Consider the following 16,729-nt stretch of genomic DNA (forward strand, 5'->3'; position numbering starts at 1 on the left):
GAGGATATTGACAGTCATCTAAAATAACCATCGAAAGGCTAATACAGATACATGCTAACATGTAGTTCTACTATTACATATATGGTTATATACCATCATTATGGCAATCTAATGTAATACAAGAGAAATTCAGAATCTGGCAGGAGAAAACATTTCAAGTAATATATAGACAACAACAAATAAGAAAGAGAGCCAACAGAATCATTAGCATGCCAGGCAAAATGCTTAATAGCATTTCATCCATCTTTGTGTTCCAAGTTCAAATTCTGCAGAGGTCGCCTTTGCCTTTCATCCTTTCAGGATTTATAAAATAAGTACCTGCAATTGATTTACCACCCCACTCAAATTGCTGGCCTTGTGATAAAATTTGAAACCAATATATAGACAAGAAATACAATACTAGGGCAGGTAAGGACATACAAACAGAAATGGTAGATAAGCATTCTTGAATGTACAGAGCAGATATGTGCATGCACCGTGTAGCTAGACTATGAGGCATTATCACTTACCGTATCAAAATTCCTCCGCAATGTGAAAATCCCCATGTTGTCTTTGAAGGTGTCACCAATTGTGCTAAGGACTTGATATTTAATTGCTAAAGCCATCATGTGCTCCTCTGCAGGAATATGTTGATCGCTCATCACTGACCATTTTGTCAGTAATTCATCAGTAATCTAAGAAAAGAAACAGTTTAGATTGGATAATTCAACATTCATTTGCTTTCATCAAGAAAGATTGTACAACTCAGAGAGAAATGACAAGAAAATGAAATAAAAGTTCACTGATGAATAAGATAACTTCTTGAAAAATAAGATAATGGGCTTTATTTTACATGTGGAGAAGACCAATTTTTATAAGTTTGCTCTGGCACCACAACACTACAATCTTTATCTTCTTCCTAGCTATTCCTACCCACTCTTATATAATATGAGGTAGCCATGTATCTCTTCTATAGCAAGACACCTGTGCTTGTTCCTCTATCATACTTAAACCTCTCAATACCTGGCACAAAGCCACTCTCAAATACTACCCCCTGCTTGTCGAAGAAGCTTTTTCTGGATCTTTTCCATCTTGCAAGTTACTTAGCAACTACATTAGTGCCAGTGGCATGAAAAAAGCACCCAGCACACACTATAAAGTTGTTGGTAGTAGGAAGAGCCAAATCTAACATTGGAGTTTAACGAATCCTCTCAAACCATCCAACCCATGACAACACAGAAAACAGATGTTAAACAATGATAATGATGGTGATGAGAAGAACAGTTAAGTGAACTTTAATTCTAGTATCAAAATGTAATTTACTTCTTGGACTCAAGAAAAATAAATGGTAAAGTTAGCTCTGGTAAGATTTGAAACTGTAACAGAAAAGGATCTAACTAAATGCATTTCGTCAAACACTCCATGTCAGCCATCCTGGTTATTTTGTATTGTAAATGGTGAAGTGGACATCAGAAATTACATGTTTCCAATGAGTCGATTACTGGTTCACTGCATTTCTGGCAAGAGCAACAAGGGAGTGCCTGTATCTTGGTGTAGAACACACATCACAAGAACTTCATTCAAGAAGTACTGGTTGACCAGTTTTCTCGAAGTTTACATTCTTTGTTAATAGAGGTACATCATGTCCCTCAGTAACAACAGTACTAGAAAGAACAGCGTCTGGAAGGGCATCCAGCTATAAAACACGACTACAATGTCTCTCCCAACCCATGCCTGCATGGAAAAACAAATATGAAAACAATGGTTATACAACGTATTCATACACATGGGCACAATAGCCTTCTAGTTTTTCTCTACCAAATTCCATTCACAAGAAAAGCGGTGAACGTTTCAAGGGAGGTAACTCACATCAAACTTAGAGCAAGGCCATTTAAAATAAAACGGAAACGGGTTTTATAATTACTACTGTTATATCAAAGACTGGGTTTCAGAGTGAACTTATGCCAAGCTGAAATATGTTCCAAAGCTGTTATAAGCCATCCAACTATCACATTTCCTATCCCCATATAAATAGCAACCTTGTCGTCTAAGGAAGAAATATCTATTCATATAATCAGAGAACAAGCACTGTAGATGTAAATTTAATTTCTAGTGAGTGAGTTGGCAGAGTCATCAGAGCAACAGATGAGATGCCTAATAGAATTTCTTCCAGCTTCTTACTTTCTGAGTTCAAACCCTGCTAAGCTCAACTTTACTTTTTATTCTTCTATGGTCAATATATAAAAGTGCTGGTCTAAGGCAGTGCACTGGCAGAAATGTCAGAACAATGGACAAGATGCTTTGCCATATTTGTTCCAGCTCTTTGCATTCTGAGCTCAAATTCCTCTTATGCCTACCCACATAGTAAACTTAAATTTGTCACCCATTCTAACACCATCACCTGGTCTTTGTTTTTTACTCAATTGCAAGCGGTCAGGTCAAGTGTCCAGTTTGAGAGTAACTTCCTCACACACACACCCCTACTGCCCCATTTCAGAAGCCCTGTAAAATATTGAAAAAAAAAAAAAAAGTTTGGATAATGATTGAAACAAAGTTACAAAACCTTAATATATCATCTGCTTCTTCTTCTTCCAGTCAACTCTGCACTAACCACTTTGTTCTTTCCAGAATGTTAGCCCTTCAAAATTCCCTTCATACTCATGGCTTTCTTCTGCAGCAATCAACTTGCAAGCATTCGTAAATTTCAACAGCATCAAGATTTCATCAGTCTCAACAAGGCTATGAAATGTATGAGCAAGCCACTCCCTTCCTCCAGACACAATAATTTTTCTTGCACTTTCACTTGTTTCAGTCATCTGACTGTAGCCATGCTGGAGCACTGCCTTATAAAGGGCTTTAGTCAAAGAAATCGACCCCCAAGACTTATTCTTTATAAGCTTAGTACTTCTTCTATTGAACTCTTTTGCCAAACTGCTAAGCTATGGGGACATAAACACACCAGGGCGATCTTTCGATACCAGTCCGAAATATCGGCCTTTTCCGTAACACCCGCACGATCTTCACTAGGGTGTTAGGGTTAGGGTTTTAGAGTTAGGTTAGGGTTAGGGTTAAGAGAGATAGAGAGGGAGAGAGAGAGGGAAGGTATGTTTTTTTTGTTTTTGCTTGTTGTTTGCTGTTTACCACAGCCACTGTGGTAAGTAGCATGCCAACTTCAAAAGAAATTGCGCTCTCTCTATCTCTTTCGAGTCCTTTCCCACTTCCCTAACCCAACACTTTTTACGGAAAATGCCAAAGTGATGTAAATAAACACACGTGGTCTAAATGACATTTTTCGGACTACTACCAAAGGATCACCACACACCAGCATCAGTTGTCAAGTGATAATGAACAAATTTATTAGAGAAAAAGTTATAGAAAGTTTTCTGATAAGTGGGAGATAAACAGGAGCAAAATTGTGATCTATTGTATAGTATAATGAAAATAATTCAAGTAAGAATTGGTTGACTCAGTATGAAGTGGGTATAAAAATGCATGATTGAGAGTTTCAGGTTATGAAAATTCATTTCAAATGACTTAAGAACATGAAATACCTTTGCTATAATGGTGGAATGGATTTTGATAGAATTTTCATTCAAAGACTTTGTATACTTAATTCTGCGTTGCTTTCCTGATTCATCACCGTTAAAAAGGCTTTCTGATCCCAAAAGTGGTTCAAACAGCAAGTAGACTTCACCTAAAATGTTTGAAAAAAATTATAATAGAAATATTGAGCAAACAACAATAACACAAACTACCACAAGCAGAAATAGAAAATAAGTGAAATTTAAAAAAATAAAATGGTTGGTAAATATTTAATAATAAATACTTCAGAATTTTAAATTCAGATATATGTGGATTATTTCACTATTACATTAAAATTCCAAGTTCAAAGTCTACTGTGAACAGGTATCATGGAACCCCGAGGTTTAGAAAAGGACTGTTTTCTTCTTTTTATATGATACTAGCAGCTAAGCCCGGTTTCACCCGGTCTGTTTGGATGATGTGGCTGTGATCATTTTCGGTAAGGCATAATCTATAACAGCGTTTCTCAATCTTATCATTTTGGGTCCCTTGTTTCGATTGGAGCCTCCAGCTGCATGAAAATTTCCTGACACCCCACCCCACCCCTTGTCAGAAAACAGCTTCAACAGTTGTGAAGAACGAATTTGTACGTAGTCTGTTTCTGAGAGCTATTCTATTGGACCTCTGTCTAATCATTGAAACATTGATTTAATTATGAACATAGAAAGAAATTATACATTATTCCCTATTTTTGTAAGCAGTTGTATCTGTAAAAATTTTATTTGCAGAGAGCAAAAATTGAAAGAAGATATATGAAATGGACGTGTGTGTATGTGCGTGTGTGTGCGCACATGCACACTTGCGTGGGTGTATGCTTATGATAGCTGATTTATGGAAAAGATTATTAAATTTTTGAAATGCAAATATGTAAATGACAATTAAGTTCAGATCTCTACATAGTAGCTAGACCTGGTAGAAATAGCAGCCAAATCTCCCTCAAAACACCCTACTGTCTTAATCTGACAATTCTGCCTATTATGTAGTTTGAATGAGAAACTGTAACTAAAGATTAAGATTATTAACTCCACAAAGAGGTGAAAGAGAGATAGCATAGCGAAAGTTTTGGCTGACTGTCATCCTGTATTCCCCATGTTGCTAGCGAAATGGTATATGCTGGCTGTGAGCAACTGGTTGTTTTAATGGCGGAAGAAACAGGAGAATTCCATTAGAAAAAGTGTTAATCAATTTTCTCGGTAAGTATGGGGGCTAGGAAAAAAATACAAACCGCATTCCAATCTATGCACCCGTCTCCACATGTGTGCCATTTTTCACGCGAATCCACCCAGCCATTTGGCTGTGAACCTCAAGACAAGAAAGAATACAACGATCACCCATGTCCAATTTATATTATAGATTTAGAATTTTCCTCATCAATAAGGGTTAAACAATTCTTACTTGATCGGTCAACAATTTTCTTCTGGTTCTTGAAAAGTTCTGGAGATGCCAGACTGATAATTTGATAATTTGACATCCAAAAAGAAGTGATAGAACCATACTGCTTATGTATATTGATCAGAAATTCATGAAGACTTCCAGAGCGAATAATGTCAGCCAAATTTCCATCTCTGTAAAATAAGAGGGTTTAGTCATTTACATTATTAAAACATCATTAATTTTTTTAAAGTTCAAATCGGAAGAGAAAAATAGAAAAGACATGACATATTATGGATATTATGTCAAGAAATAGGAAACGACTACATCATTTTTCTTCACATCAATAAAACCTAAAAACTAAATTCTGTATGAATTAAAATCTGGCATACTAGATTTTTATTCAGCCAGGTGGCTATTCACAATATTAGCATTTTATTCATCTTTCTCTATATCAAAGACAAAGATTTCTCATTCAAGCATGTTAGGGAATAGAGATATAAAGTTGTTGAATTATGATCGTCAAAAGAAAAAATGTCTACTATCATTTTATCAATTATATTTTGTTCTTTTAGTAGTTACAGTTTCTCTTTATTAAAAGATATGTCCATAAGAGATGTTACTGCAATAACTGACCTCTCAACAGTGTATATACCTTAGGTATGATACATAGATAGCTATTTTACATTCTGTAAATCACTTCGTTCACATGCCTCATATAAATTTCATTTGGAAAAAAATCCCTTTTCTACTCAATGCAAGTAGCACCTCTTCAAGTGGTTTAACTAACACAATTAAGCCACTGAAGTAGCATCTCTATAAACAATGAAACAACTTACAAATAAGTAGCAGAATTCCATACAAACCTCTACAATCTTTCTTTTCAAGGTCATATTTTAATTTAGATACACCATTTGTTACAAATTATTTCATAAATAAACAAGTATTTGGTAAAATATCTTTTTTACCTCTGCCTTAGTGAAGGCACAGGTGTTGTTTGCAGTCATGTTTGTTTCTTTGTTTGTCCGTGGACAAGATATCTCAAGAACTGCTGGATGGATTCAGATGAAACTTTCAGGGATGTTTGGCCTCGTGACTGGCACAAACTGATTAGATTTTAGGATTGATCTGGTACTGGATAAAGATTCTGGATTATTTTCCCTTTTTTACTTAATTTTTGAGAGCAGTCCAGTTCAATTTTAGTATTCTCATTTGTGAGAGCAGTCGAGTTTATTTCAGATATTCTCATTTTAAAAATCATCTCTGGCTAATCGTTGAGAGGACGTTAGTGTTGCCTTGGCAGAGGTCTGTGCTCTCTGAGCACTCTTGTTATTATTAAACCAGTGTTTGGAACATGAAGTAAGAGTGAACTGCTTAAGCAAGATACCTACAAAAGAGCTAACACAAAGAATGTTATAAATTCTAAGCCTTATGATACTATTTGTTCTTTTACATGTTTTTCCATATTTCCATGGATTGGACCAGAGGTTCTCAACCATTTTATATCTATGGACCCTTTTGATTACTAGTTTATTCAGGTGGACCCCCACAGCCATTCTATATTAAAAAAACAAGTTTTATAGAAACTTCTTTCAAAATTCCTATTTTGTTTTTCACACATTAACTTATCTAAGTTGAACTATGTAAAACGTTAGAGAAAAAAACCTAGCTATTTCTTGCAAATCATACCAATATATGCATCTAAAACAACATCTTTTCAGAGGCCCTTAAAATTCTATTGTGGATTCCCAATTTACTATTTTGCTGTATGGACCCCCAAAAATCTTACATGGACCTTCAGGGGCCATATGGACCCCAGTTGAGAACCAGTGGGTTAGACAGATACTTATTGAAGTATCTTATTTTTGCCTTTAGATACAGGGCTAAAGTAAATTTTCACAGGAGTGGCTGTGTGGTAAGTAGCTTGCTTACCAACCACATGGTTGCGGGTTCATTCCCACTGCGTGGCACCTTGGGCAAGTGTTTTCTACTATAACCTCGGGCCGACCAAAGCCTTGTGAGTGGATTTGGTAGACGGAAACTGAAAGGAGCCCGTCGTATATATGTATATATATATATATATATGTGTGTGTGTGTGTGTATATGTTTGTGTGTCTGTGTTTGTCCCCCTAACATCGTTTGACAAACGGTGGTGGTGTGTTTACGTCCCCGTAACTTAGCGGTTTGGCAAAAGAGACCAATAGAATAAGTACTAGGCATCCAAAGAATAAGTCCTGGGGTCGATTTTCTCGACTAAAGGCGGTGCTCCAGCATGGCCGCAGTCAAATGACTGAAACAAGTAAAAGAGTAAAGAGAGTAAAGAGTACAGTAATTCCCCATTCCCACTGAACAGACAGGAATATTCTTGTATATTTTTTTCATAAAACAACAAAAATGAACATACTGTTTGGAAGACGGTTCAAGTCCCAGGATTGTAGTTGGCCGTCTTGAACCCTAAAAAGAGAATTTTAAAAAATATTTAAATATAAAGATATAAAACAAACGAAAAAAACATTTTCTTGCTGATGCCAGATGTGCATTACAACTTTCCATCCTTGATGTTCAACCCCAGGTCAGCACTGACCAAACAAACCTATGAACAAAGACACTGCAGCTGAGAAGGCACTGGTTATATTTTAGGTGCAGTCTTGGCTGTGTGGTTAAGAAGTTTGCTTGCAACCATGTGGTTTCGGGTTCAGTCCCACTGTGTGGAATCTTGGACAAGTGTCTTCTACTATAATCATGGACCAACAAAAGCCTTGTGAGTGGATTTGGCAGACGGAAGCTGAAAGAAGCCCATTCTATAAATGTGTGTGTGCGTGTGCACGCACGCACGCGTGCGTTTCCGTGTGTTTGTTCCCCCACCACCACCACCACCACTTGACAAACTGGTGTTAGTATGTTTACATTCCCATAACTTAGCAGTTCAGCAAAAGGGAATGATAGAATAAGTACCAGGCTTTAAAAAATTAAGTACTGGGGTCAATTCATTCGACTAAAATTCTTCAAAGCAGTGCCCCAGCATGACCACAGTCTAATGACTAGAACAAAAGATAATGTAAGAAAGATATAGTTGTCTTTTTTTTTTTTTTAAAGATAGAGAATGATTTGAGGGAAATTTGGCTTCTATTTCAAGCAGATTAAGCAACCACCAAAAAGTTTTCTTTGGCTCATCTCACCTTATCATCATCATCATTTAACGTCCACTTTCCATGCTAGCATGGGTTGGACAGTTTGATTGAGGGCTGGCAAGCCAGAAGGTTGTACCAGGCTCCAGTCCAATCTGGCAAAGTTTCTACAGCTGGATGCCCTTCCTAACACCAACCACTCTGAGAGGTAGTTTTGCTAATTAAGTGTAACAAAACTAACACATACTGCTACTACATGTTACACAATACTCTCAAATTTTTTCAAATGATGCCATCCCCATGACTTGCATATCTTCATCATCATCATCATTTAACATCTGTCTCCATGCTGACATGGGCTAGACGGATTGACAGGAGCTGACAAACCAGGGGACAGCGCTTACCCCCACAATGTCTATATTGACATGGTCTTTACAACAGGATGCCTTTCCTAATGTTAGGAGCATTTTTTTTTTTTTTTTTTGAATTAGACTGGGGCCACAATTTCACATATCTGTACTCCGAAACAAAACATTGCTTAAATTAGCCCCTGAAACACATAACCAACTTATGACCCAACTAAGAAGCATCCAGAAGTCTTTGCACAATTGCTAAACCTCCAAGAAATATCACCAAAATCTTTCTCAACACCCTACCATCTTGAAAAAGAAAACAATAATATAGTGCAACATTTATATCCCTGAAAAGGCAGGATAGTTAAGGCTAGAATGATTGTCATCATAGGTTTGTTAAGCCAGGGACAGCTTGAACTTAAACATTATGTTAGAAAGAGGCAGAAGACATATGCATGCAGGATGGTGTATTCCTAGATGCATTGCACCTTGATCCTCAATTATTCAGATTATTATGTCAAAAGTAGTGATTATTTATTCATATTGTTCAGAAATTAATCATACATTATTTCATACTTTGGAAATTTCAATGACGTGGTTGTGTATTTTTTAGAATGACATTTTTTAGAATGCCACTCCTCGCATGGGGCAGGCACTCCTCGCGTGGGGCAGGCATTCCTTGCATGGGACAGGCACTCCTCGCGTGGGACAGGCACTCCTCGCCTGGGGCAGGCACTCCTCGCGTGGGACAGGCACTCCTCACGTGGGACAGGCACACCTTGTGTGGAACAGGCACTCCTTGCGTGGAACCAGTACTGGTGCTTCTTAGAAGGTGTGAGAGGCCAGATCTGGCTGGTTTGAATTTAAAACAAGTAAAATACTTGGACCAGAAAATATTCTAACAGTTTAAGTGCTAAGGGGTTAATCATACATTATTCTTTTCTTTTATTTGTTTCAGTCATTTGACTGTGGCCATGCTGGAGCACCGCCTTTTTAGTCGAACAAATCGACCCCAGGACTTATTCTTTGTAAGTCTAGTACTTATTCTATCGGCCTCTTTTGGCGAACCACTAAGCTACAGGGACGTAAACACACCAACATCAGTTGTCAAACAATGGTGGGGGACTAACAGACACATAAACATGTACATACACACACACACACATATATATATATATATATATATATATATATATATACACACACACACACATACGACGGGCTTCTTTTAGTTTCCGTCTACCAAATCCACTTACAAGGCTTTGGTCAGCCCGAGGCTATAGTAGAAGACACTTGCCCAAGGTGCCATGCAGTGGGACTGAACCCAGAACCATGTGGTTGGTAAGCAAGCTACTTACCACACAGCTACTCCTGCACCTGGCTACTTACCACACAGCCACTGCTGCACCTAATTATCACGTAACTTCAATATTTTGATGATACAATTGTCTCTTTTTAAAATAACATTCTACAATAGGTATGGGAAGCTGGATCTGGCTTGTTTGAACATAAAACAGGTAGAATCTTTGGGCCAGATATGGCCATTTTAAATGCAGAAGGGTTAAACAAAGACAAGATGATCCCAGCTTGAACAGCTTACAGATCTGCTAAATAGAGACTGAAATGGGACTAAATAAGCAGTAACAAAACCAACGTGAATTAGATGAAACTGGTTCGTGAGCAGTTGTCATCCTTCACTTGTATGCTTCAAAATCTTGGTCACTTCCTTATTCAAACTGGACTAATATATTGCCAACAAAAAGTAGTGTGTGGCATGGCAGACTTAGTAGAATGGTGGACAAAATGCTTTGTCGTATTCAGTGATGCCCCATTAAATTTATTTCAGTTGAAATTCTTGCCATACAACCTTTTAAGGGCTGATGAAAATGTACTAGGCGAGTACTAAGGTGCTTTGGTTGGTCACAGTTGACTATGAATCTGGACCTGCACCAAGGTGCAGGGTAAGGATTTTGAAGATTAGCAGTTGCCCAAACATCTAAGATTCTCTTCTTGATAAAATTTTCCAAGAGAAATTCACATCCCTACAGTTCGAAATCAGTGTTGTCTTAGGCATTTCCTTCAGAACACAGAGAGTAAGAATAGATACTTCATATTCTTCAACGCTAATAATTCAGGCAATCTACTACTTTGAAACTTTTTTTTTTCTTTTCTAATCAATCTTGACAGGACAACATTCTAATCAAGCCTGAAAGGATAGTAGGTCAGAGCAACACCAAATTCTGCAAGCAATTCCGTATGACTCATTATATACCTCTCCCCAACAAAATGTGGCCCTGTGCTCTTGTCAGAAATCACAATCTCAAAAACCAACTTAATGCATATTTCCAGCATGCACTAAAAATATCTAAAGAAAATACTACAAGACAAAACGGCTGGGTTTTCCATACAGGTTTTTATCAATGCCATCGAGGTGAAGATAGGTGAAGTAGCTTCCACCACATGGCTGCTGCAGCAGCATATCGGTTTGGCAATTGCCCAGGATAATGCTGTGTTTTAGTCAGTTGTTGGACAGGGATAAAGAATGAAAACAAATTTCCTAGTTTGGCATTCATACAACCAAATGAAGTAAAAGTGTTTCAGCATCAACAGGCTGAAAAATAAGTGGAACCAATAATGTGAGTAATATAGAGAGAGGAAAAAAATATTCTGACATTAGCTGCACTTAAAGAGTGATCAGAGGAATACAGAGGATACGTGAAGACCTTATCTTTGGCACTGTAACAATACTAACATTACTAATGTCTGTCTTTTACTCATTTCAGACATTGGATGCAGCCACGCTGGGACACTGCCTTGAAGGATTTAGTCAAACAAATTGACCCCAGTACTTTTTTTTTAAGCTTGATATTTGCATGGCTCAGCAGTTAGAACATCAGGCTCACAATCATGAGGTAGTGAGTTTGATTCCCAGACTGGGCTGTGTGTTGTGTTCTTGAGCAAGACACTATTTCATGTTGCTCCAGTTCACTCAGCTCTAGAAATGAGTTTCAACATCACTAGTGCAAAGCTGTATCAGCTTTGCCTTTCCCTTGGATAGCATCAATAGCATGGAGAAGAGAGGCTGACATGCATGAGCGACTGTCGGTCTTCTACAAACAACTTTGTCCAGACTTGTGTCTCGGAGGGGAACTAAGTGCAATCCCATGGTCATTCACAACCGAAGGGGGGTCTTAACTCTATATTTTTTTACTTATTCTATTGATCTTTTTTGCTGAACCACTAAGTTACAGAGCTGTAAACAAACCAACAGCAGTTACCAAATGCCAATGGGGGACAAGCACAAACACACAAACATGACTGGTTTCTTCCAGTTTTTGTCTACCAAATCCACACACAAGGCTTTGGTTGGCCCAGGGCTATAGTAGAAGGCACTTGCCCAAGGTACCATATAGTGAGACTGAACCAGGAACCATGTGGTTGGGAAGCAAATCTCTTACTACATAGCTATGCCATGGAAATTTATAATTTTTTTTATTGTCTATGCCATCTTTTTTCTATGCTGTCATGCATTAAACAAGATTTCTTGAGACAGTATTTAAAGATGAGTACTCTTTCTAATATCAGCCCATATTTACAAGTAAGATTTTGTAATACTTAACATCTCAAACTGCTGGACTTTGTGTGAGGCATAAATCACTACTGTTCAACAAGTACATCATTTTAACATCAACTTTTCAATGCCTGCATGGGTCAGATGGAATTCACTGAAGTATGTTTTTCTACTACCAGATGCCTTTCCAGTTACCAACCCCTCCGCCCTGTTTCTATGCAAAGAAATAATCCCCTAGTCTATCAAGCAACAAACAGCCCAGACACAAGTTATGAGTCTTTTTGTGTATAAAGATCAAACAATATGTCAAGATGCTCAGACATGCTTTCATGAATATCTGAAGCATATGACTTTGCCTATATTCAATATTCAGTAGTGAGGTTATTGTCTTGTTTATGGTTAATTGTTGGCACTCCGTCGCTTACGACGTCGAGGGTTCCAGTCGATCCAATCAACGGAACAGCCTGCTCGTGAAATTAACGTGCAAGTGGCTGAGCACTCCACAGACACGTGTACCCTTAACATAGTTCTCGGGGATATTCAGCGTGACACAGTGTGACAAGGCTGACCCTTTGAATTACAGGCACAACAGAAACAGGAAGAAAGAGTGAGAGAAAGTTGTAGTGGAAGAGTACAGCAGAATTCGCCACCATCCCCCTGCCAGAGCCTCGTGGAGCTTTAGGTGTTTTCGCTCAATAAACACTCACAACGCCTGGTCTGGGAATTGAAACCGCGATCCTATGACCGCGAGTCCGCTGCCCTAACCACTGGGCCATTGCGCCTACACTTATGGTTAATGAACATGTGTAAAACAAGGAGAAAATACAAACCATACAAACATACATATTTAAACATATATGACAGACTTCTTCATTTCCTGCTTCCTATTTTCATGCACACAGATTCGTTAACATGTGGCTATAATACAGAATGTTCATCGGCAATATTCACATAGTTAACTGGATTCTCTGCATTCTGTGCCCACATTTTGCCAAAATGCAGCATCACAGTTTGTACACAAGCAGTGGATAATCTCATCTTTGTTCAAAGCGAATCCCCTTGTTGACAGATGCCATAAGCCCCAGAACTTTTTCCATGTCTTATTCTAGCTACTTTTTCCATCTTATTCAAGCTACTATGCTTTCCAAGTACCTTTGTACAGAAGCTACCAAAAATTGATATGGAACATTCTGAGCAGTGGAATTATCTTACTGGTACTCTTATTGATAACTAAGTCTGTCGTCTGCTACAAAGTGTTTATTCATTATCAGTTTGCCTTTGATTCCACTGAATACATTATTTGCAATTACTACCTACTTCTTTTCTGTGTATTGTGCACAGCATTTCTCTGATGGCAGCAGGTTTCATCTCAATTCTAGTTTTTGTTTACCAATCACTTTACAGAGTGTATTGGGTGCTGTTTACATAGCACCGGCACCAGGGCTATTATGTGGCACCAGCATCAGTGCTTTATACGTGGCATTGGCATGGGTGCTATATACATGGAACCGGTATGGGTGCTTTTTACATGGCACACACATACGATGTGCACATTTTTCCTCAAAAGAAATCTCAAAAAAAAAATCGATTCTATGTATGAAGTTAGGCCTATATTATACGTTTTAATGCACAAAAAACATTTTAATTCTGAATATGAACTGCTGAAATTGGGCTATATCTAATGAATCCAGGTAAGAAAAAAGTTACAGGAAAGTAAGTTAGAGGGGTTTTGTCCAGATCCCATAAATTAATTGTGACTTTTTCTCTGTGACTTTATTACCGGTCACCCTATCTAATATGAGTGTACGTCTTTTATGCCATCAAATAAGGCATTTTTGATGTCAAAAAAGACTAGTCGAGGTCTTGTGTTGGAAAAACTGATTTAGTAAAGTCCACTAATATTTGAGGGGACACCAAAAAGGATTTACAGCAATAAGCAAACTAAATAATGGTTTTACATGTTGGCACAGGGCTAGCAGTCTTTGAGGGGAAGGAAAGTCGATTACACTGACTTGCTCTGTTTTGGACTGGTACTTATTTTATCGACCTCGAAAGAATGAGAGGTAAAAGTCGACCGCGACGTAATTCTGATAAGCACTTTGTCCGGCGTGCTAACGGTTCTGCAGCTTACTGTCTTAACACAAAGAAACTAAATAAATTGTGCAATGGCACTTAGTTTATTTCCGGTGATTAGTCATTTATTCCTATTTGTTATCGTTTAGTCCAGGACAACACCCAACGATCAATAGCATTCTAGCTGTAACCACCGTCTTTTTCAATAAGCAACACACCGTTAAGAAAAATTAAACTGGTGGTGTGTGTTAAATATAAATAAGTTTGCGGTCGATTGTGTAATCCGAAATGGAGAAGAGATTTAAAAAATTGAATTTGTAATATGTTTTCCCATTTACAAAATCAAAATGTAATTCAGAAAACAACTTTCGAGAAAGTTAAAAAAAAGTTACAACCGGTCTAGGACTACGAAACGAGAGTAGGGAGAGCTAACAAAAAATACAAATTGATTTCTTCTTTCCGTAAAACTCACAATATTTGATGTTTAAAACAGACATTTAAAGAAAAATTTTTTAAATGGAAAAAATATAACTGGGTGGAGCACTAAATCAAAACACCACCCATATTTTTTTCATTAGACAGAGTGCGATTCGAACAAGATTTAGCTACTAATTATAACAGGTCAAATCACTGCATCCCTTCGTTGGTGATAATAAACAAGGGCGTTGCTTAGCCCCTAATAGTGCAGACCTTTAATCGGGTACATTCAAGCCATCACCCTCTCAGCATTTTTCTTTCATGCATAGTGGACATTATCCAATGTGTCTTTTTAAGATAGTTGGGTATCATTTGTGTATGTGAGAGAGAGAGATGATTATTTCTAGCATATCAGATGATCATGTACAGGCTCCCACGTTAACGTGAGATACATGACTTCTAAAGCAAATTCCCAAATTTAGAGAGCTCTGGCGATCATATTAAGGCAGCGAGCCGGCAGAATTGTTATCAAGCCGAACAAAATGCTAAGCGGTATTTCGTCCGTCTTTACGTTGAGTACAAATGCCGCCGAGGTTGACTTTGCCTTTCATTCTTTCGAGATCGATAAAATAAGTACTAGTCAAGTACTTGTGCCTATCTATAGTAGAAAGGATGGTAATCTTCAAGTTTAGGGGGATAAAAAAATAAATAAAAATATTCAAGGGAAGTAACTGAACGTCTTACCAGTATTCTCCGTACATCTGTTTATAAATAAATTACACACGTGATTTGATTGACGTTAGGGTTAGGATTAGGGTGTGATTTATTTATAAACAGCTAGAAGAAAACGGATAATACTGGTAAGTCGTTCAGTTATTTCCCTTGAATATTTTTATTTATTTTTTTTTACCCCCCTAAACTTGAAGATTACCACTTGTGCCTATCTATAGTAGAAAGGATTATATTAGTTTACCAAAGACAGTTCATATTTACATCAGTACCCACGGTAAGTAATAATACTGAAAACAAGCTATATTTAGAAAACGGATGGTCAATGTCCAGCAGAAATTTTTTTTATTTCTTCAAAATGTAAAATGAAACTTCACTTAATCATACACGTATCAAAGGAATTTATGTAGTTTGAAAACTAGATGCAATAGTTTCACTGGTTTAGTTTCGTGTTCAAACTACGCCAGTCACAATTTAGCAATTTATTTAAACGGAGATCGATTAATAGCAATAGGTAATAAATAAGATCATAGTAGAAGAGTGGTAGTTATTCATTAGACTATTTTAGTTACGAGAAGGGTAAAAGGGAAAAAAAGGTAAGTTGGGAAGACATGTAACTTGGATGAAAGTATTAGTAAACTATGAAGTATTTTTTTTTTATTATAGTCATTCTGTATTGGTAATTGGAAAGCGTTGCGTGAAAGGAGTACGTATTTAATTCTCAGCTAACAAAAAAAAAAAAAAAAAAAAGAAAACTCACGAAGTCCGTCAAGAGAATTTAAGTGTGTTGGGGTTTGCGTCATTGTATCAAATATTTTCTCAGTCAACAAAAACAAATGGAAAGCCAAACAATAAATGACAATTCTTTACTACTTACACGATAATTCATTTATACAGTGAGAGTAGACAAAATTTCATATCGGAAACGAGAAGAATTGCATAAAATGATAATACTTACTGGATAAAGGTAAATTATTGAAATTATTAAAGTCACAACGAAAAAGACAGCGAATATAACGAAGTCGAGCATGGTCGTGGAAAGCCTCCTAGATTTGCATTCATAAATGTTAACAAAATCGGAAGTTGAAATATAAATATAGGAAAGTCTATTTGCTTCTGATTAATATAAAGAAAAAAAATTAGCAGTTTCGTTGCAAATCTTGATTTTACTTCGTTAGTGTTATCAGGTTTTCCCACGAAATTCTGCAACGTATCAATGGGATGCAGCCGCTGCTGCGTGGACAGCAAAATATTTAGCTGCCGGTGAAACCCAAAGAAAAGTTCCTAATTCAGAAAAAGGTTTAAAACACGTACACGCATCATTATTGTTAATTTCTTGTACCGGCAATTTAAATATATAAAAGTAAATATTAACTGAATAAAGGACTCCCTACAAACGTTGAGCCAGATATTTTAAATAAATTTATTGACAGTCGCTTCCAAGTTTCGCCGGTCGTCGATCTCGTATCACACACACACACACAGCAAAAACTGGTTACACATTAGAATATACAATTAATGCATAC

At 37.2% G+C, this 16,729-nt stretch overlaps 1 protein-coding gene across 1 annotated transcript in view; it reads right to left on the reverse strand.

Moving 5' to 3' along the window:
- LOC106870675 (cytochrome P450 20A1) overlaps nucleotides 1–16,468 on the reverse strand; it is a 28,045-nt gene extending 11,577 nt beyond the window's left edge. The window contains exons 1-5 of the mRNA XM_014916829.3: nucleotides 16,162–16,468; nucleotides 7,337–7,386; nucleotides 4,957–5,126; nucleotides 3,531–3,673; nucleotides 510–674 (exon numbers count right to left, since the gene is read on the reverse strand). Coding sequence (XP_014772315.1) covers nucleotides 510–674; nucleotides 3,531–3,673; nucleotides 4,957–5,126; nucleotides 7,337–7,386; nucleotides 16,162–16,233 — 600 coding nt within the window. The 5' untranslated portion in view covers nucleotides 16,234–16,468. The remainder of the gene's footprint in view (nucleotides 1–509; nucleotides 675–3,530; nucleotides 3,674–4,956; nucleotides 5,127–7,336; nucleotides 7,387–16,161) is intronic.
- Nucleotides 16,469–16,729: the final 261 nt, after the last annotated feature.

The sequence above is a fragment of the Octopus bimaculoides genome, chromosome 1 (assembly GCF_046866305.1).
Source record: "Octopus bimaculoides isolate indiv1 chromosome 1, ASM4686630v1, whole genome shotgun sequence".
Classification (NCBI taxonomy): domain Eukaryota; kingdom Metazoa; phylum Mollusca; class Cephalopoda; order Octopoda; family Octopodidae; genus Octopus; species Octopus bimaculoides.